At 39.6% G+C, this 24441-nt stretch overlaps 1 protein-coding gene across 1 annotated transcript; it reads left to right on the plus strand.

The window, feature by feature from the left end:
* On the plus strand, positions 1-24180 carry TXLNG (taxilin gamma). The gene is made up of 10 exons (XM_054194313.1): positions 1-347; positions 10937-11249; positions 11942-12033; positions 15392-15562; positions 16315-16509; positions 17902-18021; positions 19089-19163; positions 21925-22017; positions 22537-22632; positions 23666-24180. The coding sequence occupies exons 1-10, from the start codon at positions 183-185 to the stop codon at positions 23984-23986; spliced, it is 1641 nt and encodes a 546-aa protein (XP_054050288.1). The 5' UTR covers positions 1-182; the 3' UTR covers positions 23987-24180.
* Positions 24181-24441: the final 261 nt, after the last annotated feature.

Genomic DNA, 24441 nt, shown 5'->3' on the forward strand with positions numbered 1-24441 from the left:
TCCGCCTCTCTCCCGGGGAGCCCGCGGGAGGGGAGGGCGCCAGTCCCCCCCCAGATGGGGCGGGGGCTGAAAGGGGGGGACTGCACGACGATTGGCTGCCGCCGTGAGAAGGGGCGGGCCGGCCGGGAGAGCTTCCGGTGTTCCCTCGGTTCGGCAGCTTGTTTGGATGCTGCCGTCACATCATGGCGACGCGCGGAGCGGAGGCAGCGCGCGGAGGAGGCAGCGGCGGCGGTAGCAGCAGCAACAGCGCGGCGGGACGGAGCCGGCGGCCGAGCCAGAGCGGCGAGGAAGAGGAGGAAGCGGCGGCGGCGACTGTGTCGGCGGCCCCCCCGAGCGGCAGCCCGGAGGTGAGGGCGGCGCGCAGCCGGGCCCGGCGGGAGGGCGCTCCCTCTCCTCGCCTACCCCGTCCCCATGCGGCCTCCGCGTTTCGCCGCCGCCGGCCCGCACGGGTGCTGGGGCAGGCAGGGCCCCTGCCGCTCCCCCCCGCCTCGCTGTGGGGAGCAGGCCAGGTTCCTCTCTGCTTCCCCCCCCGGGGCTGGACCCGGACCTGTGGCTGCAGCCGCGGCTGTGTGTCGTGGGCGGGGGGGGAGAGTCTCGTCATCGCCTTCCCCCGGGGGAGCCGCGGGTGTTTCCCCCCCCTCGTCCAAACCCCCGAGGGGCGGGCCCTGCCTCGCGCGCGCGCCGGGCCGTTGGCGGCTGCAGCACGTGGCCGGGGCCCGGCGAAGGGGATGCAGAGGGGGACGAGGTCTGGGTGGCCCCGGGGGGCTCCGCCGGGCGGCCCCAGCTTTGTCTGTCTTCCCCTCCCCGGTCCGGCCGAGGGACCGCGGCCCAGCAGTGTCGGGCGACTCCGGTGCCGGTGCGAGCCGTGCGGCGGAGGTGCGAGGCGTGCCTGGCTGGCTCTGCCTCCCTCCAGCGCGGTGGGGGGGGCGGGGGCGGCGACGGGAGTGTTTTCCTTACCCTTCGAAATAAGTAAAAACGGCCTTTTCTCTCTTTTCCCTTTCTCTACTGAAACGACGCTGAAGGCAACGGTGTCCTGGTGTCCTCGGTGACAGTAATTTCTGGTTGAGTTTTTACATAGGAAAAGTCTAAAATATGTGTATTTGGGCACCAAACAGCAAAGACTCAAAATGTGCTGTAATTCAGCTGCTGTATGTAATATTACCAACACAGTGTTTTATGTGACACAACTACCTTGGTAATCTCATGTGCCTCTGTAGTATCTCATCCTGTGTCCTTACATAAATTCAAGTGGCTTTTTTTTATGGTGAATTTCTTTTCTGTGTTACAAAAGATAATAACATCCCAGAAATAGTAACTTTTTCGTGGTGGAGCGAGATTTAGGAGGCTGTGGAGCTAATTTTCCTCAATGAAAAAACATCTCTTCCACTGCGTGTTTTCTGAAGTTCTTTACTAGGAAGTGGCTTCTAAGTAACTTTAGTGTCCGCTATGAAAGCAGATGATGATGATGTTTTAAAAAAAAAAAAACAACAAACAACAACACAACAAAATCATCAAACTAACCAGCACCTTCTGTATTTCATATACCCACTGTCAAACAGAATTTCATTTTTAAGAAAGGCAAAATATGTCAGGGAGTATTAAGCAAATTTTACTTTGAACTTTTTTTGTGAATTAAAAATCCTTCAGCGGTCTCTTGCAGATTTCCCTCCCCCTGCCTTGGAACACGGGAGCTTCTTTATTTTTAGGTTCCTTGTGACCTGTTTGCATTGGGAATTCAGAACTTGTCTACCCTGCTTTTTCCAGAAACGTACTGTGGATGACTAGAAAACTATTAGGTTTAGAGTAAAGAGGAAGTGAAACCTCATTAGCGGAAGTGATTCATGCTATATTAAGTGTTTTCTTAATTAGCACCTGTCTCAGATGCTTGCATTAAAAAAGGGCTGGTGAAATGTGCAGCACTTTGCCCTGCATATAAATTCACTGAAAGTTTCCATTTAAGCTTTGGGTTCCTCTAGTGAAATTTTTGCTAGAATTACAGTAACTTTTTTTAGTGTCTTGAGCTAAAGCAGGGACGAGATCTTTCTAATCTTTTCTCAGAGCAGAGAGAAGAAAAATGATGCAAAACCGATATGTTTTTTTTTTCTTTGAGATTATGTTTGAGGTAAAGAAAAAAAAATAAATATTTTTAAAAGCAGGAATGTCTTCTGTGTCATAAGGCCATTGAAAGACAGAGCAAGAAGCATGGGAAGGGTAACAAAAAAGTAAGGACCATAAGGGGTCACGTGAGAAAGCGTCTGAACCAGTACCAAATACCATATCTTGAATGTAAGGCCGGCAGTATTAATAGTGGAATTCTATTAACATGGACTCCGTATTGACTTTTATAAAGATAAAATACAGATTTCCAAAGTAGGTATCTGTTAATCGTCCTCCTGCTGTGTTGGGACTTCTAACCTTGCAATGCTTTGAAACTAATGATGAGCAATACTGCAGGTGCTTCAGTCCAGTATTTTGAAAGTAGATAAATGAGTGCACAGAACATAATTTTTAAGGTAATGACAGAACAGGGTGAGGTGTTTGTTTGAAATGACTTTCTGATCTTACAACTAAGATTTTAGTTCAGTGGGTAAGCCACCTCAGAGGCCATCAGGTTTTCAGAAAGGTATAATTAGACTGCATGATCATTCAGGTCAGTGAGCACAGTATAGAGAAATACTGCATGGAGAAATAACCTTAATAAGCTAGTCTTGTGGTTACAAGCACCTGAATTATTGTGTCTAGACGAGTGGATGAAGGTGCATCTGCTATAAAATTCAAACCCAAATTTTGTGACATCCACAAATGCTAGTTTTTATGGAGAAGTCATGAATAAAATTACTACCAAGAATGACTGATTTTTCAGCACAATACAGTTATGTTAAATGAAGTCTTTTTGAGTATCTGCACTGAGGAAACATATATTGCAGATGTTTTCAAAGTAAGTTTTCCTGTGTTGATAGGTAAAAGTAAATTGCTGAGATGTAGGAAGCCTAAAACTTATTATAGACCATAAACAGTTATGATAAATATAACATACAAGATTTTTTTATGCAATTGGTAAGGATAATGAGTATAAGGCTTTGATGTCCAGTTGCATGTGTGATAACTTTGAAAATGTAGTCAGCTGAGCAGTGTTATTCAAGTGGTCTTTTCTGGAGCCTGATGCTGAGTGAATGATGACATATTCGCTTATTGTTGTGGTTTAACCCCAGCGCAGAGCTAGAGCTATGCAGCCACTCACTCACTTGCCCCAGTTTGGATGGGGGAGAGAACTGGAAGAGTAAAAGTGAGAAAAAACTCATGGGTTGAGTTAAAGACAGTTTAATAGCTAGAGCAAAATCTGTGCACGCAAGCAAAGCAAACCAAGGAATTCATTCACTGCTTCCCATTGGCAGGCAGGTGTTCAGCCATCCCCAGAAAAGCAGGACTCCATCAAGTGTGATGGTTACTTGGGAAGACAAATGCCATCACTCTGAACATCCACCTCTTCCTGCAGCTTTATATGCTGAGCACAATGTCATATGGTATGGACTATCCCTTTGGTCAGTTGGGGACAGCTGTTCAGGCTGCGTCCCCTCACAGCTTCTTGTGGACACCCAACCTGGTCACTGGTAGGACGGTGAGGAGCAGAAGAGGCCTTGACTGCTTAGCAACAACTGAAAATGCCAGCGTGCTATCAAAAGTATTTCTCATCCCAAATCCAAAACACAGCACTATACCAGCTGCCAGCAAAAAAAAATTTTGCTGCCAGCTCCATCCCATCTGAGACAGTGAGACTTGTATATTTAGGTTGTCTTACAGTTGTGAAAATCTGTTTTATATACTCATGCTTGTTCTAATGCTTCCAGGATATTTTTAAAAAGTATTAGCAATTCCAAGTCTTTTTTTCAATTCAAGTACAGGCCAACTGCTACTATGGGGAATGTAGATGTTTTGATAGTTTAATGCCAGTGCTTTTTTTTAGGGTAATTTGCTAACATATAGGAGAAAAGGATGTTGGTGTAGCTACTAATTATGGTTTCTTCTCGTAAGAGGTACAGAGAGGTGTTTTAGGGAAAGACTGAATGTGTGTATGCACAGGAGTATAAGACATAGGTACTTTAGTATGTGTAGTACCAATAACAAGCAAAGTATATTTTAGGTAATGCTGCATGTTACAGACTTTTGTAGGAAGTAAAACAAAAAAAAATAAGTCCATTCATATTGCATTTTGGCATGGTAGGATAAGTTCATAGAATAGTTTTTGTTGGAAGGGAGCTTTAAAGGTCATCTAGTCCAACTCCTCTATAATGAGCAGGGACATCTTCAACCATATCAGGTTGCTCAGAGCCCCATCCAACCTGGCCTTGAATGTTTCCAGGGATTGGGGCAGCTACCACCTCTCTGGGCAACCTGTCACACTTAGAACACTGTCCCAGTGTTTTGCCACCCTCAGCATAAAAAAAAAAAAAAAAAAATTCTTCTTCCTATCTAGTCTAAATCTACCTTTTTAGTTTAAAACTGTTACCCCTTGTCCTATAGCAACAGGTCCTGCTAAAAAGTCTCTCCCCATCTTTCTTATAAGCCCCCCTTAAATAAGGTCTCCCCAGAGCCTTTTCTTCTCCAGGCTTAACCCCAAGTCTCTCAGCCTCTCCTCGTAGTGGAGGTGTTCCACCTCTCTGACTGTCTTCGTGGCCTCCTCTGGACCCACTCCAACAGGTCCAATGGCCCGCTGGCCATGCCTCTTTTGATGCAGCCCAGGATAAGGTTGGCCTCTGGGCTGTGAGTGCATGTTGCTGGCTCATGTCCAGCTGTTCATCCACCAACACCCCCGAGTCATTCTTGGCAGGGCTGGTGTCAATCCCTTCATCCCCCAGCCTGTATTGATACAGGGGTTGCCTGACCTGGGTGCCCTGTTGCCTGCCCCAGGGCTTGCCCTGACCTGGGTGCAGGACCCTGCAGTTGGCCTCGTAGAACCTCATGAGGTTCACATGGGCCCACTTGTCAAGCTTGTCCAGGTCCTTTTGGATTGTATCCTGTCCCTCAGGTGTGTCAGCTGCACCACTCAGCCTGGTGTTGTCTGCAGACTTCCTGAGGGTGCACTTGATCCCACCATCTATGTCATTGATGAAGATATTGAAAAGTACTGGTCCCAAAACAGACCCCTGAATGACAGCACTTGTCACTGATCTCCATGTGGAGATTGAGCTGTTGACCACTACACTATGGATGTGAGCATCCAAGCAATTGATGACTCCGGGATGCATCTAATGAGGTGCCATAGACTTCTGTATGTTCAGGTTCGTCAGGTGGTCATGTACCTGATCATCTCTTACAGTGGGAGGGACTTTTCTCCCCAGTCCTGGCCTTGCAGTCCATCCACTCAAGAGGTGTGGGGAGAGAGGTTGCCAGTGACAGGTCAGGCAAAAAAGTTGAGTACCTCAGCCTTCTCCTTGTCTGTTATTACCAGTTTGCCAGTCTTGTTCATCGGGGGGGTATGCTTTCTCTGACCTTCCTTTTCTGGCTGACATACCTGTAGAAGCCCTTATTATTCTTTGTGTCCCTTGTTAAGTTCAGTGCCTTGGCCTTCCTGACCCTATCTCTACACAACCAGGCAGCATCCCTGTAATCTTACCAGGATACCTGCCCCTGCTTCCACCACTGCCTGTGTGTTTTCTGCTTGCCTTCCTTTCCTGATTTCTTACACTTGGGGATTGAGAGCTCTTGTGCTCTGTCCTTAAAGATCTGACAGCTCTGTTCTGCTCCCTGTCCCCGAGGGTAGTTTTCCAGGGGGTCCTATTGACTAACTCTTTGAAAAAGTAGAAGTTTGCTTTCCTAAAATTCAGGGTCCTGACTTCACTCTGCCTAACCCTCAGGACTGCAGACTCCAGCAGTGCATGATCACTGCAGCCCAGGCTGCCTCCAGGGGCACTGATTAGCTCCTGATTAGTTCTGCCTAGGTGCCTGTTGTGTCCTTACATGGGGTGCATGTTACTGAAGCAGTATCGTTTGAAGTAAAGTTGGCTTAGGCTCTTTTGATCATAGCCAGTTTCATAAATAGATACCTCTCTTGTACTCTCATCTTTTAGGTATGAAGTAAGGTAGAGTTTTCCTGATGTGCACCTTTTTTGATCAAGGTACAAGTTGAGAGAATAAAGCCGAAGAGTGAATGAAAACTTTGGGGTGAGCAGGAGAGATGTTACCAGTAATTTTCCTGCAGGCATCCTGGAGTTGTTTGGCCGGTAACTCTTATCTTAAGTAGCTTGAAGATGATATGCTTATTCAGAAATGTAAGCGTCTTCTAATAGCTGGTTTTACAGCTAGGTAGGTGGCAAGTATGTTATTTTTTAATGGTAGTTTTGAATTTTGATAAACAATTTTGTGATCTTATGAAGTGGCATGTCTGTGCAACATACTCTTTTTGTTTCTCACTGAAAATCTTTCTAGGTATGTAAAAATCTTAATTCTGGTCTGTCAGATTATAAGGTACCTATTATTAAAGCTGGTTAGAAGCTGGAGGTTGGAAGCCAGTTAGAAGCTGAGAGAGCACGGTAGCAGCTAGAAAAGGTAGCGGTGATTTCAGTAGAAGGTCTTTGGTGGGGTGGTTTTGTTTTGTTTTTATTCAGTCAGTACTGAATCAGCACTGTTATACAATGTGCTGTTGGAAGTGCTCTGTTCTGGCTGGAATGTTAAACTGAGAAGTTCACTCGTCTGATGAGCATACGTTTGAAAAGATAGAGGTAATAGTTGGGGTCTGTAATTTTTCTGACCGTTGTCTCAATAAGGGGAGGGGAACGGGACAATTTTGATGATACTAATACAGTTTAGTACTTGACCATTCTCAATGTGATGCTTATTATTGCTATACTCCACCTTGAAGCTTGATGCAGATCAAATCTGAAACTATCTGTAGTTAAAGCATTTTAAGAATAAAGTTGAGTCTAAGAAGGCTCTTTAGACTTCTGGTTATTTTTTTTAATATCTAAAGTGACAGCTAATGTAGAAAATTCTTTGTTAGTCATAATCAGGAAGTCATCTAGCTATTAGTGTTTGTGGCCTTTGTCAGGCAATAGCAGATTTCTCTGCTTAAAATGGAAAAAACAACACTTTCTAATGTAGGTTAAATACATTAGAATTTTAGTATGTCGTGCCACTACTGTCAGTTTTGACAAAACTTATGGACTATTTGGTAGGGAGTTTTGTAATTATTTTTCTATGTTATCAAGTTGTTCTAGTTGCTGGTAGAACCGTTTCTTTAAATACAGTATTCTAGCCTGTGGTCACCAATTTTTAATTGTATTTGAGGCAATTGGATATTATTACAAAAACTGTCTACTGCCACACTGAGCTTTGGTTTTGCAGGGAACATGTTTGCTTGTCAGTAAGCTTGGATTTGCTCCGTGTTCACTGGAAAACCAAGAGAAGGCTGACAAGTTCTATAGTTTTTTCACTATTGCTGTTATTTTCAAATATCATAGAAGCATAGGGTTGGAAGGGACCTCTGGAGATCATCTAGTCCAATCCCCCTGCCAGAGCAGGGTCACCCACAGCAGGTGGTATATCTCATATATTTGAGATGTACAAGACACTTGTACACAAACCTTTTTCTTCAGTATTTTAAAGGTTATTTCAGACTCATTCTCTGAAGACTAACAGAGAAGGCAGAAGTTCTGAAAATCCTTGTGGGTTTTTTTGACAAAGGATAGAGAATACTCAGCGTTAAGAAATTATTATTGTCAGTAAAGAATTGGACTGACACCTAATTTGACTTCTACAAAAAGCTCTGCTGAATTAATGAGGTGGTGGTTTTCACTCTGTGAAACTTCCACATGCTTTAGAATATGCATGTTAATTGCCAGCTCTGAATTGACAGATGTTTAGGTTACTATGATGGTTTACTAATAGAGGTGGGCATTTCGTGACATACTGGTCATATGTATGCCCTTGCCAGTAGTTGTTCTTTTTTTCCCCAGAAATGGCAGAATTTTCTCATATGAGAAATCTCTGGGTTGCCTAAATTTGAAGCAGTGCTGCTCATGAATGTCTTCTTGCTGACAGTGTTTCAGTACCTCAGTAGTCAAATGTTAGCTACGTACTTGTGGTTAGGATAAGGTGTTTTTTTAGTTCCTTGTGCTCTGTCTGTGATTAGGCTGACTTTTTTTTTTTTTTTTAGTGACTCTCGTGCTTTGGCTTCTTTCCAACCGTCGTACTAGCACTTCTGGTTGGCAGGATTGCCTGTTGCTGTGCAGTGAACTGGGCTGAGGTACTGATCTGGCTATGAACTGTGTGAGAACAAGTTGCATGAACATTGTTGCTAGCACAACAGAGGCAGGTATGAGAAAGGGGAATGAAATGATAGCGAGAGCGCTGTTTGGGCACCGCTGCTGTTCAATGTGTAACCACAGCCGCAGCCAGTCAGGCCTTCTCAGCTGCTTGTTGGAGTTCCTGGCAATTTTGTGCTCTGCTTTCAAAAAGAAAATTCTGAGTCTGTTTATGGATTTTGGTAAGTCTGGAAATACTGTGCAAACCCAGAAACTTTTGAGTTTAGAGCTGACTTTCCCTACCTTTTGGAGAGCTTCTTAGGCACGAGAATCTGAATTGTAAGTTCACGTTCTGTGCGATGGAAAACCTGCAAGCTTTAGTAGTTGTGTTGGTACTGCAGTTCTACTTTGGTATCATGTTGTGTTCAGATACCTCTGATCGTTCCTGTTTTGTCCATGTAATGTGACGCACTGTCTTGAGCTTCTGTATGAATCCTGTGTTTTAAAGATCTGTAGCATGGTTTCAACCATTGGTACCTGCAAAAAGATTAAGGGAGCTCTACTGGTTTCACATCTCTTGTCCTTTTTTAAGAAGCATCTCTTGGTTATTTAGCTGACCCTAAACTTGGAGGGGTAAGCCTTTCCCATGCCAATGGAAGCCTCACAGTTTAAGGAAAAAATAGGCATTTTACTGATCTAAAATGTCAACTGTTAAATGTCGGGGTTGGTTATTTGTTACAGCAATTCTATTACTGCGTTACCTCTGCAAGGTATTGATCAAGTACATGGTCTGACATGACTGGAAAATGATAAAACTGCAGTGCTTTTATATTTTTCTGTAAAGCATGTGCATCGTTTCCACACTTGTAAAGAGCAGTGCAAAGTGAATCTTCCTTAATAAGTCAAAAATTGCTCCTTTATGTCTATATAGATTATTTGCAGTTAAAAACCTTTGTTGTCCTTCATGAAAGGTATCGTATGAATTCCGTTTTTTCAAGAATGAATCTGCCTGGAGATAAAGGTCTAAAGCAAGAGACTTGCTTTAAGTATAGAGGACAACTAAGCTGTTAGATGGGTTTTTTTACAACATTAATGCATATTTGTTTAATGATTTTTTAAATAACTCTTCCAAGTATACTGAACAAATCGGGAGTTGAAATATATCTCACGATGTATTATTAGTGTTGGCTGCGTTCCTTCAATGTTGGCTAATTCCTTTTGAAGAGGAAAAGGGTCCATCTGTGCAGAATATAAAACCCAATGCAAACTCCTGGCTTTAAGAATTAGCAAATTTTTAATATGAAAATATAAGATAATCTGAAATTAATTTGTGCTTAAACAGCATAACTGTGAATATAAACAAGCCCTGTTTTTATAATTCCTTGTGACTTGTTAAGGAAATTTACTTTCAGTTCCTGGGAAATAAATCGATGAGAATGATCGCATTGCTTTTGCAGTAGCGTCAGTTCAGCTCTGCTTATCTGCTTTTAACTTGTATGTTGTATAGTAGGATAGTAAATGGACAGCAAAAAAAATACCCAATCACTTCCAAGTATTGTCCCGAGTCCCGCCCTCTGTAGTGTAACAAAACAGAAAAAATGCCCAACAAAACACCACTGAAGTTCTCAGAAGTGTTTCTAGAAATTGGGAATGTTGTTCTGGTGATTGAGAGGGGAGTCTGGTAGTGTGGCTGCTTCGTAAGATATAGAGTATCATCAGGTGTGCTGTTCCAAACTACAGACATATCACTGCGGTGTTAAAACTGGTGATGTTTAACTTCTTAGTTAAATGAGTAAACATTTTGGGGTTCAAGAGATCTTTCAGGAAAGTTGTGCTTAATTGAGTAGAAATGATGTATTGTTAAAAATCATAGGTAATAGGGTCCAAATCTGAAGCCAGTTAGTAGTCAGTTTTGTGATGATTTCATAGATGTGAATTTTAACATTTCAAAAATGGACGTGCTCCCAGTCCTGTTTATCATTCTTGTTATAACGACAGACTTTACCCAGTCATTACCTGACAATCATATTTGGCATTCTGATTGAAGTAGTTTAAACTCTAACCCTCTACGTTATCAAAACAGTGTATTTCTGTGGATTTCTTTAGACTTCCTAGCAGGTTAATTTTCTCCCCTTCTTTCTTGAAGTATGTCTCTTGAATTATTATAAAGCTGATGTCTTTCAGTTTTATGAAGCTAACGTGTAATAAAATTGTTTTTCATAACGGTGTCCTCCTGTCTCAATTTCTGTACCTTATTTTTCAAATAACAGTACATAAAGCTAGTTAAACTCTTGCTGAGTTTTACATTTATTATACTTAGCGATGATTTGCGAGATACTTTTTTTTTTTTTAAGAACTATGAAGGAGAAATGTTTTCACTAAAGATTGTGTGCTTTAACAGCTGAGTTGGTAGCTGTTTTGGAGCTTTAAGAACAGATTTCTGTGTGAACTTCTAATTTCTAGAGCATAAACATTTTTGCAATGACAAGGTATCAAGGTTGGTTCATAATAGAGTAATTAATATTTTGGGCTGGTGTGTGCTGTTTTCTTTATCACTCTTTAGGCTTATTCTCTGTATAGTTATTTGTATACCCGTCTTTTATTCTTATTTGTCTATGCAAAAGAAAGGTTTAAGTTTTCATTTTAAATACAGTTGCTTGACTGTGTACTTCCACTTATTCCTTTCCTTTCTGAAGTTGGTTGGTGGTGCAATGGAAGAAGCTGGATCTCAGGAGATGGGAATGAATAACCAGGATCAGCTGGTGAACAGCAAGTGCAATGAATTGTCCTATACAGCATTGCAGCATGTGCAGTCCAACTGTTACGGCCTGGAAAACACGGGCGCACTGGAAGAAGCTGAGTATATCACAAAGAATAGAAAGCACCCAGGGTCCGTGTGCTGCTCTCAAGAGTCTCGGGAGGAGACTCCTGGGAGAGAAGAAGCCCGTACTGATCCACCTGATGGCCAACAAGATCCAGAGAGTGAAAAAAACAAAGAAAAAACTTTGGGTATGTTCTCTTTGGCATTTTGATTTTTAAATGGCTTTAATGTTTTCGTAAAATAGATACGTATATTCTCTGTCTCAAGCTTACTTTGTAGCCAAAACTTGTCATCTTTACCAGGATGTCCTGAGAAAATGTGTACTTCTGCTTAGGAAAAAATAGTTCTTAATGCATACATAAGAATTCTGCTGGTAGCGCTATTCTTACTGGAACTTTAATAATAATAATGTGTTAATTACAAATTGACTTTTTTAACTTTCCAGTTGTGGGATTAACTTCTAAATTTGGGATTGTGGTGTTTAATGCTACCAAAGCACTGCCACTATTTAAATTCCCAAGGTTTTAAATATTTGTGTATTAACACACAAGTAAAAACATTTGTGTGAGTATCCTTTATTAGCAAAACTTAACCTTTTAAATTTCACTCTTTCATTTTTTTTTTTCCTGTGCTATTATAAACCAGAAAACAAAAATATTTTTGTGGTTTAAGATTAAAGTAATCCAAGTTTTTGCTATCCAAGTTGTGTAATGGCACATAGGCAAGACAAATTTACTCTTCCTGTGATGATTTACCATTTGTCATCTGTTAGGATTATGCAGCTTAACAATTTAAAGAACAACTTAACTCACACTAATATCTCATGGTTCTTTTCTGCTTTGTTTTTTCTCAATATGGTTGTCTTTCATCCAATTCATAGGAAAAGAAGTGCTGTTGTTAATGAAAGCCTTGAACACACTTTCTACGCCAGAGGAAAAGCTGGCAGCATTGTGCAAGAAGTATGCTGATCTGGTAAGTAATTTGTAAAGATAGCACGAATTATTCATGTGTTAATATTAACTGTGGAATGCAGGAACTTCTAATACAGGACAGTTAATGACTGAGTGTCTCACAGTGTTGATAGGAAGAAGGAAAAAAAAACAACCCACGCTTAGGCTTATTATGAGTTTTGCTTCAGCCAAACTTGCATGTAGTGATTTCACTTCTACGTGACTGCATAAATCCAAAGAAAAAAATAGGTTATGATAACTTTTTGGTAACTTGGTGCTGAAGCATAACATTAGGATTAACAGAAAAGCTAAGAGTATCTTTTGGGAGTAATTGTTTTCTTAGTTGCTGTCTGTTGATAATGCTTTTGTGCTAGCATTTTATAATTTATATCCTTTAGGATAAAGGGAAAGGACGTATTGTGATAATGAGAGAGATTGGAAAAAAAAAAAGTGTCAGTTGTACTCATGTCCTTAGTGATTTTTGGTGGGTAGGAGAAGTTGGAAAGATCTAGGTTTAATTTTGCTTTGTGTTTTCTGATCATGCAAAGCAATGGATAGAAAAGTATACATTTCTTCAGTAACAAACCAAAAAGGCAAAATGTTTGCAGCGATTAATCATGAAGTATATTCCCACCCCAAGTAGGAGAAATGATAATTTATTCTCTAAATTAATTGATGGCAAAACTGGGAGGGGGGGAAGTGTGTGGAAGGCTCATAAGAATGTGCCTGGAGACAAAAATGCTTGTTCATCTTGAGACAGGGACAGACAAGAATGGAAAGACTAGGAATACTGCATGTATATGTTTTCCCACCATGTTTGTAGATATAAAATGAATGCAAACCTGAAGAGATAACTGAATATCTTGGAAAAAAGCATACGGTTTGCCTTCTGTAAATGTCAAGTGTATTATATATGAAAACGTTTATGAAAATGACATAATGGCTGCACAACATGGCATAACTCTTCTGAAATAAATTTATTTTTCCTTTGAGATTATTAATGTCTCCAAAGTTTTGTGGATGAGCTAGCAGGTAGTCTTTTCACTCACAAGAGGCAATACTTACCACTAAAAGTAAATTAAGATTAGTTCTCTTTAGGAAATTCTGAGTCCTCGTTGGAGGTCTGTTACATTTTTGCTTTGTTTTCCTCATGTTTTCTTACATGCATGCTCTTGTTCACATGAGTGGATATCCTTCAAAACCGGCAGCTTCTCTAAGAAGTCACTTTCATTTAAATGAGAAACAGTAATACTTCTATAGTGCACTTCAAGAATGGGGAGCCCACCTAAAAATGAGCTTTGATTTTTGTGAGAGAAAAATGCAGTAAATGAGTTAGTTCTTATGAACAATTGCTTGTGCATGTCTGTTAGAAAAGTATTTGAGTGAACAGCTCCCGTGTCAAATCAATGGTGATCCTGATGGCCTGCATGAGAAGCTAGGTTGGCATGAATTCCCTGCTTCTGCAGAAAGAGAACAGTCTGAACCATCTTCACTCGAGTTTTCTTGTTGAAGGAAGGATCTCAAAACAATTGGGTAACAGCTAGACAAAATTATTTTTAATTTCCTTCAGGAAGCTTGGCAATCAGGAGAGACGGGTTCACGTTATGTTTTTTTCCCCTGCCAGGAAGAGGATCCATAGTCTATCGGTAGAGTAAGCATTCAGAGTCCACAGATACTCACCATTGTAGAAAACCAGTTGCTTTCCCCATGATGCTCAGAACTGCTGGGAAGTTGGGTGGGAGCTTGTCCGGGTGTAACAGTAGCTCTGTTTTAGCTGAGTGAGTCTTAGAGGTACTCTGTTCCCCTTAGAAAGTTTAGGTTGGATCTGGTTGTATTCCTTTTAAGATGCATTCTTTTCTTCATGGTAGTGGTGGTGAACCACTGGCATAGGTGTCAGCTTTAATGCCAGCAGAGGTTTGAACTGTTTATGACAGTGCACCTACAATGCTCTTTTTCTTTTTTTAAAGATTCATCATCTTTAAAGCTCACTGTCAGGTTTTTCAGTGGTGTCTCATGAAAAGGACTGTACAATAAAGGTAGGAATGCCTCTCTCCTGGCAAAAGATCTTCCACAATTTTTTTTTTCCTAATTTGGAATCTATCAGGAGATCAATTTATGATGCAGGAAGGTTTGTGTCCTTGGTGATATGTCTCACACTGGCGTACTCTTACAGGCCTGAAGTTTCATAGGTATGCAAACAGCACAGCCACTTGAAGTGTTTTTTATGGCCACCCAAGAAAAGGGCTTTTTTATGTCTGGATGTCAAATAATTCCTTAATGCTCCTTTTCTCTAAACTAGATTAAATATACATTTAATTTACTGTTGTCGTGGAGGGCCTTAACTTTATTTATTCTTTCTTCTATGCTTTAGCATTATTTTGAGCTCTTTCAGAAAACCAGCATTGTATTCTTCTCTGTCACGGCGGTATTCCTTGTTGCCGGCCTTCTTTTCCTGTGGTGTGCTGAGGCACTATCTAGTAAGGTGCAATGTTGCATTTAACATTGTTACCTTCTTACAATAGAACAGACTAAATACCACGGTTTCTCGGGGAGCCCAAAAATCATGTATAATGGAACTTACTCTCAACTAGATGTGAATAGAAGTTTCTTGCATTAACTGGATATTCATAGAATAGATTTTGAAGTTGACACCATGTAGAAAGTTTAACACTGTTGTCTACCATCTAAGCAGCCTAAAGGAAACAAAATAAAAATTTTCCTTCAAATGGTTGAGACTACAGATCTCTTAAGTCAACAAAGTCTGGGCTGTGCAGCTTTAATAGTATTTGACTTGATTTATCAGGGCTGCTAGTTGTATCTGTTCCTTTCTGAAATACCTTAGCATTTTAAAAACTTGTATAAATTACTGCTTCCTTTGGTAGGAGCTCCTGCTGACAAGAATGAACTCTGTACACAGTCATGTGGGGTTTTCTTTTTGATAGTAAAAACAAGACCTGTTGGATAAACAGCTGTATGTACCTTACAGATAAGAGAGTGGAAAAAGTTGTGACTTGTTGAAAAGACAGTCTCAGTCAGCTTTTAACTGTATCTGCTACATCCTCCTTTCTCAAGGCTAGCCCTATCCCTGTAGCTGAACACAAGATGATAGCCCAGGGTCAACAGGTCCGTGGTCCCTGTTCCTTAAAGCCAAATGTCTGTTAAGTTGCAATTTGTATGTTCTCATCTTGTGTCCTTACACATCTCAAATTTTCCGTAGGATGATGGGAGTTGCTCTTTAAGATCAACTTGGGGATCTTAATGAAATTACTGACTTCCTTGCTTTCATCTGAAATGTTTAAAAGTTTGTTCAGTCTGCTGATCTAGATGCATAAAGATAGTTTCACCTATGTTTGTTTAATAAATACACTCTCTAATGTTAGTTGGAGGAGAGCCGGAATGTTCAAAAGCAGATGAAGATACTGCAGAAGAAGCAAGCACAAGTTGTGAAGGAGAAAGTCCACTTGCAGAGTGAGCATGGCAAGGCCATTTTGGCACGCAGCAAACTGGAATCTCTCTGTCGGGAGCTTCAGCGTCATAACAAGACTTTGAAGGTTAGTTTATTTACATAAATTACAGTGTGAGTAGTGGTGGAAATCTTACTTGCTGATTACTGCTTAAAATGAGGACCACTGCTTTTTACTTTCCACTTTGTCCATTACCTGTACCTGCAGAGGATGTGTCATGTGGTGTAAGTGTACCTGATTTTAAGGTAAAGAATATGGGGATAGTTCAACTCGCTAATCTTTTTTTCCCCTCAGACTGGTTCATAGGTCATATTACTTGCAGTATGTGATCTTGCCACGTTTGTTTCTGGGACCTGTGCTGATGACTGTTGGAAAAAATAGCACAAGTGAAATAACAGTAGTATGAAATGGCAGGGTATCAGAAAAGGCTTAATTCTGACAGAATATAATGAACAGGAGTGAAATGGAAGAGAGCCAAGAGAGTCTTATCTGTGATCACTGTAGAAAACTTCATTAATTTCATCAGTGGTGTTTCTAACATCTGGGTAACTCTTACGCTTGCAAAGGTATTCATGTAGCATCTTAACAATACCAGCCTCTAAGTAATGTTGGTAGTGATAAGGACAAGATTCTGTAAAATCTTTGGGATTTCTAGGTTTTTCGTTCCATGCGCTTCATATGGGTAGTCAGCATAGCATATTATGATTGTGACTTATATTAACTCTAGCACTCTAGAACTTGAAACTTTACAGAAGTGAATTATTACCGTTGTTTCTGACTCAAAAATATGAAAAAAGTGCACGGTTTGGCTTGAACACATTAATATTCTCTCATAAAAGGAAGACAACATGCGTCAAGCGCGTGAATATGAAGAAAAACGGAAAGAAGGAACTGCACACTTCCAGATTACGCTGAATGAAATTCAGGCTCAACTGGAACAGCACGATATGCATAATGCCAAGCTCCGTCAGGAAAATATTGAACTGGGGGAAAAACTGAAGAAACTCATTGAGCAGTATGCATTGCGAGAAGAGGTGCTTACATTATACTTTTAATGGGATTCTATTAGTTCCTTGACTGTAAGGATCTGATAATTATTTAAAGGGGAGAAAAAACCCGAATACTTTACAGCCATGGTGTGTGTGTGTATATATATATATATTTAAAATTAGTCTTTTTACTTCACTGCTGTGAATAATTAAGTAGCTGTTTGGCCCCCTAGCTGCCTTTCCTGTCTGGTTTTGCATATCTAAATTCAAGGTGCGTTGGAAAAAAAGTCTTGCACGGTGAAAGCAGTCAAATAGAAATAAGTTGTCCAGAGGTTGTGGAGTCTGTCTTGAGAGGTATTCAGAATTCAAGTGGGCGAGGTGTGAGCAACCTGATCAGAATTTGAAGTTGACCCTAGTTTTAGTGGACTGAATGGCTTCCAAAGGTTATTTCCAACATAAATATGTATTAATATTTGAAGTTCTTCTGAATTATAATTTCACACTATAACGGGAGGGGGCATATGGTTTATTCTCTGTCTTATTTGTTTTGGTTCATTAAGGTTGGGGGTTTTTGGCAAGCTGCTTTGTGTATGTAGCTCTTCTTGTTGGCATGGAATCAAAATAAGCTATCACGCTTTAAGAATATATTTGGACTGATGTCACGGAAAAGACTGTATTTTAGGGCTAACTGAGCTAGCTTTAGTTGGCACCAGTATGTGAGATAGCCAGTCTAAACTATAGTAATGGAAAACAGCCAATTCTCCTTGTCACAGAGAGAACTAAGCTTCAAGGGGTTCTACAGCTTAGGTCTTAGTTGGCATAGGTTTGGAATATAATTTCTCAACTGGTTTTGTTCCTTTTTTTTAAATCTGGATCAGTTAGAAAGCTCTCTGTAGACTCTAGTTCACCACTTTTTGTGCTCTTGGAATATTTATAACTTGGGGAAGAGACAAGGTAGGAAACTGCCTTGTGCTGCTTTATGGATGGAAGTAAAACTGCAAAATTCAATGATTTGTAGAATTCTGTTGGCCAAATAAACTTGCAAATTGTGCTAATTTTGAGCCTTTTTAATGACGAGGACTAGAGCTTTTAGATGTAACAAAGTACAATTAGGATTAGAGGTAGATAGATACACGAATTTTAGAAAAAAGGATGTAGATTACTTGTTACAGGATTTTTGAAACACCTGGTGTGAAATGACTGACAGTATCGTACCACTTTAATAAAATCTGCATCTGGCTTCTGTGAAAGACAAAAAGTGTGTAGCTCTAATGTATGGCAATAACAGGAGGAAAAAAGCACGTAAAACAGTCTTTGTCGCTTTTTCTTCTGAATTAAACTTGTAAACAGTATGCATCTCCCCACACGTGTACGTTTATCTTAATTGACCCGTGCACTCTTTATATTTGACTAATATGATTTTCTGTCTTCCTCTAGCATATTGATAAAGTCTTCAAACATAAAGAACTGCAGCAGCAACTCGTGGATGCCAAACTTCAGCAAACTACCCATCTTATTAAAGAAGCAGAAGAAAAACATCAGCGAGAAAGGGAGTTTGTAAGTGAATTCTATGTATGTTAAGAGAAATAACAAAACCTACCAAACCAGATTTTTCATTATTTAAAGTAAATGAAGCAAACTGAGGGGACTGTCTGTCTTCTGAAAGTTAGGATAGATTTCAACATCAAGACTTGAGTTTTGTGTATGTCTGTATGATCCCTACAATATTAATGTCATATTCACAGGCAAGTATTTTTACTGTTTCCATTTTCTCAGCACACGTGCTGGATATCATTTAGATTTTCCGTAGACTAGCAAATACTTTGAACTGAAACACCAAAGGTACTTTCTTGCTGTCTTGTGGTTGTAACTTCTGTTTTTATGCTATAAGAAATAAGAAAAGCAGAATAAAGTGTATGCTTTTCTGAACTTTCTGTCCCCAAAACTGCACCTGATGTTTTATTTGTATGTTGATAATCAATAATTTACTTGCAGTCATCCAAGAAGTTAACTTCCAATTTAAAAATAATGCTCAAGTGAAGATTTCTTTTATGCTCCTTACGTATCTGTAACTTAGCAAGAAAGAAGAGGAGCAAGGCTTTTGCCTAAAATCTTAAAATGATCACCCAGTGTTGGATTGTTCTGTATCATTAAAACATAATTTTGGAATCATAAGCTGATGAAAATATCTTCAAAGATGAATGTACAAAACGGTGTCGAGTTGATGCAAAATCGAACTAGTCTGTGAAAGTGATATTAGTGACTGGCAAAATGGAGGTGGAAAATAATTTAGGTTAAAAAACAGGTATAAATTACATACAGTTCTTTAATGAATTACTCATATAAGTGTGGCAGTTCAAACTTGCTACAGAAATAGAAACATTGACTCATGCTACCAATTAGAAAAATGTCTCAGTAAAAATAATTTCTGCATGCCAGCACATGCTTTGAATAGTGTATATGAAAGTATAGTATAGTAATGAAAAACCCATGTGAGAAAACATGATTGAATGGCCCTTCGATGGTGATATTCTTTGTTCATTTTTCATCGTAGATCAAGTTCTTTAAGCCATTCTTAGGAGTACTTTCTTCATTATGTGTCTTTTTGCAATTTTTTTTTTTAGCTGCTAAAAGAAGCTACTGAGTCCAGACACAAATGTGAACAAATGAAGCAACAAGAAGCTCAGCTGAAGCAGCAGGTATTTTTTTTTTAATGGAGTGCTCTTCAATAACAGTTGTTCTGAAAAGAAAATAAGATATTTGTGGTTGTAATGAACTATGTGTTATGATTCATCAGATGCAATATACTACTTGTGAAAAGTACTTGCTATTTTTTTAATTAAGTCTTAAATCAGTAACTCTTCAGCAGTGAAGTGTGAAGTATAAAGACTTGACATTTTGTACTTGCTGTTTAATACATCTGAAGTGTACTGTTACTGGAAGATGCTAAATATTGAGTTGCTGGACCTAGTATCCTTTTAAATTAATAGTGTTAATATTACAAAGAATAGAATATATGAAAACTTAAGAATCTATCATTGAGGCTACTTCTTCACCATTCCTTGGTTTCTCTGAAACTGTTGTTCTCGCTTCCAAAGATATTTTTATTTTCTTTTTATAGCTGTTCAGGACCAGAGAGGCCTTTGTTGTGACTTATAAAGAGTTGGGTGGGGATTTTTACTCATGCAGGTTTTGGAATTTGTTCCTTACTGTTTCCATCCCATTCTGTTGTGGAGGATTTGGAGCACGCAATGTCGTGTTTATCCTTGTTGTTATTGAGGCTGTCCTGGTTTCAGCTGGGATACAGTTAACTTTTTTCCTAGTAGCGGCTGTGTTAGAATTTAGTATGAGAATAATTTGATAACACATATTGTGTGTAGTTGTTGTTAAGTGATGTTTATGTTAGTCAAGGACTTCTTCAGCTTCCCATAGAAGCTGAGAGGGAGCATAGACAGGACAAGCTGGCCAAAGGAATATTCCATACCACAGATGTCATGCTCAGTATATAAATGGGGGGTGGCCGGGGGAGGGAGACAGGAATCCGGGATCACAGCTCAGGACGGGCTGGGCAGTGAATCATGAAGTGGTGAGCAATTGTATTGCATCACTTTTTTGTGTATTCTTTTAACATTATTGTTGTTGTTATTATTACTGTTACGTTCCTCTCCTCTTCCTTCCTATTTCTGTAATAAAATATTTAATAATATTTTATTAAACTGTCTTTATTTCAACCCATGAGGGTTTTTTCCTTTTCCCTTCCTTTTCTCCCTCTTCTCCCTACCCTACTAGGGGTGTAGGCGTGAGCAAGTGACTGTGTGGCCCTAGTTGCCAGCTGGGATTAAGCCATGACAGAGGTTTAGTAACCTAAAACTTAGTGTCTCTATCCACAAACAATTACTATATTCAAATTGTGGTTGTGCTGTAAATGCTACAGCAAAATCCTCTCTTGAGAGTGGAGAGATGGTCTCCAGTTTCTGTGCTGTGGTTCTGGATCACCTGCAGTCATTGGCCACAAATGAGCTCAGCATGTAAGGCAAAGGGAAATGATAGGTTAAGCTAACATAGCATCTGAGAAGCAGTAGCTATTTATTTTATTATGTACCTCTTATTGCTTCAGTTTTGTGAGGTTTTGTATCAAGTCTCCTTGCAAGCTCTGTTTCGTGGCCTTTTTTCACACTTGGTGTATGTACCTCATTCTTTTCCGGGCTTTCCAACTGTTACATTTAAAGTGTGTGTATATGTGTAGTTAAATGTAATCATACACACACACAGCAGGGTGTCCAATGACTTGGACTCATTAATATCCAGATTCTCCCAAATAGGTTTTTGCTGCACTTAGACTTTTATGATTTTTTTCCAAGTTGTTTTCCCTTTATTTAAAATCCTACTGCCTTTTTGTTATGCTTTTTAATAGTAACAATGGGTATGGTTTGTGGTTTCCTGGGGCCAACTTACTTTTTTTGTAGAATAAGATGAGCTAGAAAGTTCAGTCACAAAAATGGCAGAGTGTCATGATCTGCTGTTGACAAGGTACACTAATTCCTCTTGTGAAATTTCCTCTACTCTTGGAGGAAAGTACAGTATTTCTGTGCTCTGAATTGTATTGTCCTGCAACCCCCAATGTAAGAATTGAGAGTACTGACTACTCTTCAGAATAGAGTAAGAAGTTCCTGGTAAATGGTCATTTATTCTCAGAACATCAACCCACAACACTGGTAGTGTAATTTTTTCTTAATAAGAAGCATAACCTAATATGCATTTTGTGGAAAAACTATGTTAATTGATTGCAATTAATTGACCTTGCAACTGCAAGGAATTGCAGTTCCTTCTTGATGATTGACCTTGTAGTGTAGGGCAAGAAAAATTTCTGTCATCAAACATTAGTGCCCTTCACTTCTTAAAATGTAATGTTTTTCACTATTAAATTAATTTCTTGTCAATATTCTCTTTCCATGATTTTTGGTCACTAGGCAGATTTCATAGGTTGTGAATGTGTATTTGATTTCTGGAACCAGTCACGTTTATTTTGTCCCAGCCTTGGTTGTTAGCTTTGGCTGGTTAAGGTGGAAAGGTAGGTCTTCTCTAAGTTTAATTTCACTAACCATGGGCTGAATTTCCTGTATATTAATGTCTAGAGATGTTTGGGCAGTTTTTTCAGTTGGGAAGCAAAAATGAGATTGTGATGAACTGTGATGCCTTCCAGCATTTTATTAAACATAGGATATATTTTCCTTTAGAATATATTACTGTTCTATAAACACAGAACTATCTCTTCATATATAATTTGAGTAGCATGTTTTCAGACAAGTTTTGCATGCTTCTCAAATGGAAATCATAGGATAGTATAAAAAAAGATAAAAAGAAGTTCATCTTCTACTATTTTAATTTTCCCTTGTACCTTAATGTTTTTGTAGTTGTATACAGCTGTTCAGATTAAAGTTCCTGCCTCTTTCCCAACAGCTTTCTCTTTACATGGACAAGTTTGAAGAATTCCAGACCACCATGGCAAAAAGTAATGAACTCTTTACAACCTTCAGGCAAGAAATGGAAAAGGTACTTATAGGATTACTTAGAGTTTCATTAAAAGTAATCTAAAAATGTGTGGTCTTAGCGGGATGCACTTCAGATTTTATAACAGTGTTTGCCTCCTGAAAATACATGGAGTACTTGGACATTTAATTTGGATCATAAGATAGGGCGTAAGAATTTGTCATATTATGGAAAGAGAAGTGTAATTTTTTTCTGGTTTTTGACATAGTTGCCTAATACCTAAATCCCATTTTCAGTGTTTTATCAGAGGCATACAATACTTCTTGGTCTTTTTGGCTGTGCTTGTTTTAAAACTTATTTTCCTGGAGCTTTTTATTAGTTGTACTTGAAGGTTGCTAGTCTGTTTCTTTTAACAATCAGTCTTGTTTTCTTTGAATGCTGAATCTGTATTTGTGGGGTTGATTTCGTGCAGAAAGGCTTTTCTGTAAAATAACTTGTTCAAACTGGACTTGGGAAGTAACAGTACTTCCCAAGTGTTGCAACTCAAGCCACAAAATTAGGTCTTCTATTTATCTTCTGTAGATGACGAAGAAGATTAAGAAACTGGAAAAGGAAACCATAGTGTGGCGTACAAAATGGGAAAACAACAACAAGGCTCTCTTGCAAATGGCTGAAGAGGTAATTAGCTTTTAAACAGCAGTATGGCTAAACTAGAGTCTGTGTCCTAGAGAAAGTCATACAGTTTTTCAGTTTTAGAGAATTGGAAATAATACACAGTAGCCTCTTCTTGGATTGTCTGCCTTATGTTTTCTGTTGTGTAAATGTAAATCTCCTCCGATATGGAAAATAAAAAGCTGCTGTGTAAATCTAAACTCATGACGCACAAAATACTCAGCCTCGTCTTTCCTTGCTTACTGTTTAATTGGTGGAATGATGTGTATGAAATCATACAAGCCGAATGAATTGAATATATTTTAATATGCTGAGCAAAGTTCAATCGGTGCTGCAATAGCAATCTATTTTAAATATACAAGACTGACATGAAGGAAATAACCCATGCGCAAGGCATCAGTTACTTTGCTGCAGTGCTGCTGCTTTTGAGGTCATGAGATGCCACTATTTAATTGTGGTCCAGCAAGAGAGGAGCTAAAACAGTTTTCACACGAGCCATAAGCACAGAGTTCTGCCTTCACTGTCTAATGTCTGTTCATTAGGTGTGATCTTGCTAAACCATGTGCTAGGTTACATAGGTTCTGCTATAGCACTGCTTATCTTTCCTAACTACCTCCTTACAAAAATAGAGACCACCATCAGTATGGTACCTTCTGACCTGGATTCTGCTGCTGGATTGTAGATTTCCCGCTTGTATGCCCTTCTGCTCCCTATAGTTGCCGTTGTTTGGGCTTTAGCTGACTGCTTTATGGGACTTCATATCAGGATCTTCACTGATACTGAGCCCTCACTTAGAATTAGCATTATGTAGTTATATAGTTCTCATTGCTTGTTTCTAAAGGTGGCTGTTGGTACTCCAGCTTAGATTGTCTGAAGTGTATGGTCAAGTATGCTGAGCAAATTTGCTCTAGCGCAGCTGGAATTTGACCTACCAGATTAATTAAGATTTAATATTCCGGATTAAATGGTGGTGATTCTTTAAGGAAAAAAAAAACCCCACAGTTGGATCACAGAGCTTTTATTTTCTTTTGTCCTTCAGAAAACAGTAAGAGATAAAGAATACAAGGGCTTTCAAATAAAACTGGAGCGTTTGGAGAAGCTATGCAGGGCTCTTCAGACAGAAAGGAACGAGCTGAATGAGAAGGTGGAAGTCCTTAAGGAGCAGGTTTCTCTCAGAGAAGCAGATGTGGATCTAGCTGTGCAGGTGTTGCAGTCCTGCACGCTCAATTTCCACGAGGAGCTGGGAACTCCCACTGACACGGAACCAGGAATCCAACCTGATGTGGAATCACGTGCGGCAAATAATTCTGAAAAGACTGTCTCAACAAGTCCTGTTCCTGGCACTGAATCTGTAGACTAAACTGAAGTGTAAACACTGTATTGAGAGATATATTTTGTGTATAACTTTCTCTGTTGGTGGTAACTATTTGGTTTTGTGGTGAAAATTTTCTTACTTTTTCTACCATATCTGTATTTTCTTAGAACTACTGGACTTATGTGGTACAGGAAGCTGCATAGCAGCTTTAAATAGCTTAAACTATAAATTTTCCACAACTGTGTTGCACATCTGCCTCATTTTTTAAAAGAAAATATTTTTCCATAAAAGGATGCATGTGCGTTTCCTCCCCACAACACAAATCACTGTCATGGAAGACCGTGTACAGATACATCATCGTTCCGGGGAAAGTAGTGACAGCGTGTCACTTCATTGGTTTAAAGAACAGCATTCTGGTTTTGTTCATTGATTTGACACTCAGCATACAAAAGATTAACAATTTTTCCAGTAAATTAATCTACATAAGGATGTCTGATGGC

This window comes from Rissa tridactyla, chromosome 1 (assembly GCF_028500815.1).
Source record: "Rissa tridactyla isolate bRisTri1 chromosome 1, bRisTri1.patW.cur.20221130, whole genome shotgun sequence".
Lineage (NCBI taxonomy): Eukaryota > Metazoa > Chordata > Aves > Charadriiformes > Laridae > Rissa > Rissa tridactyla.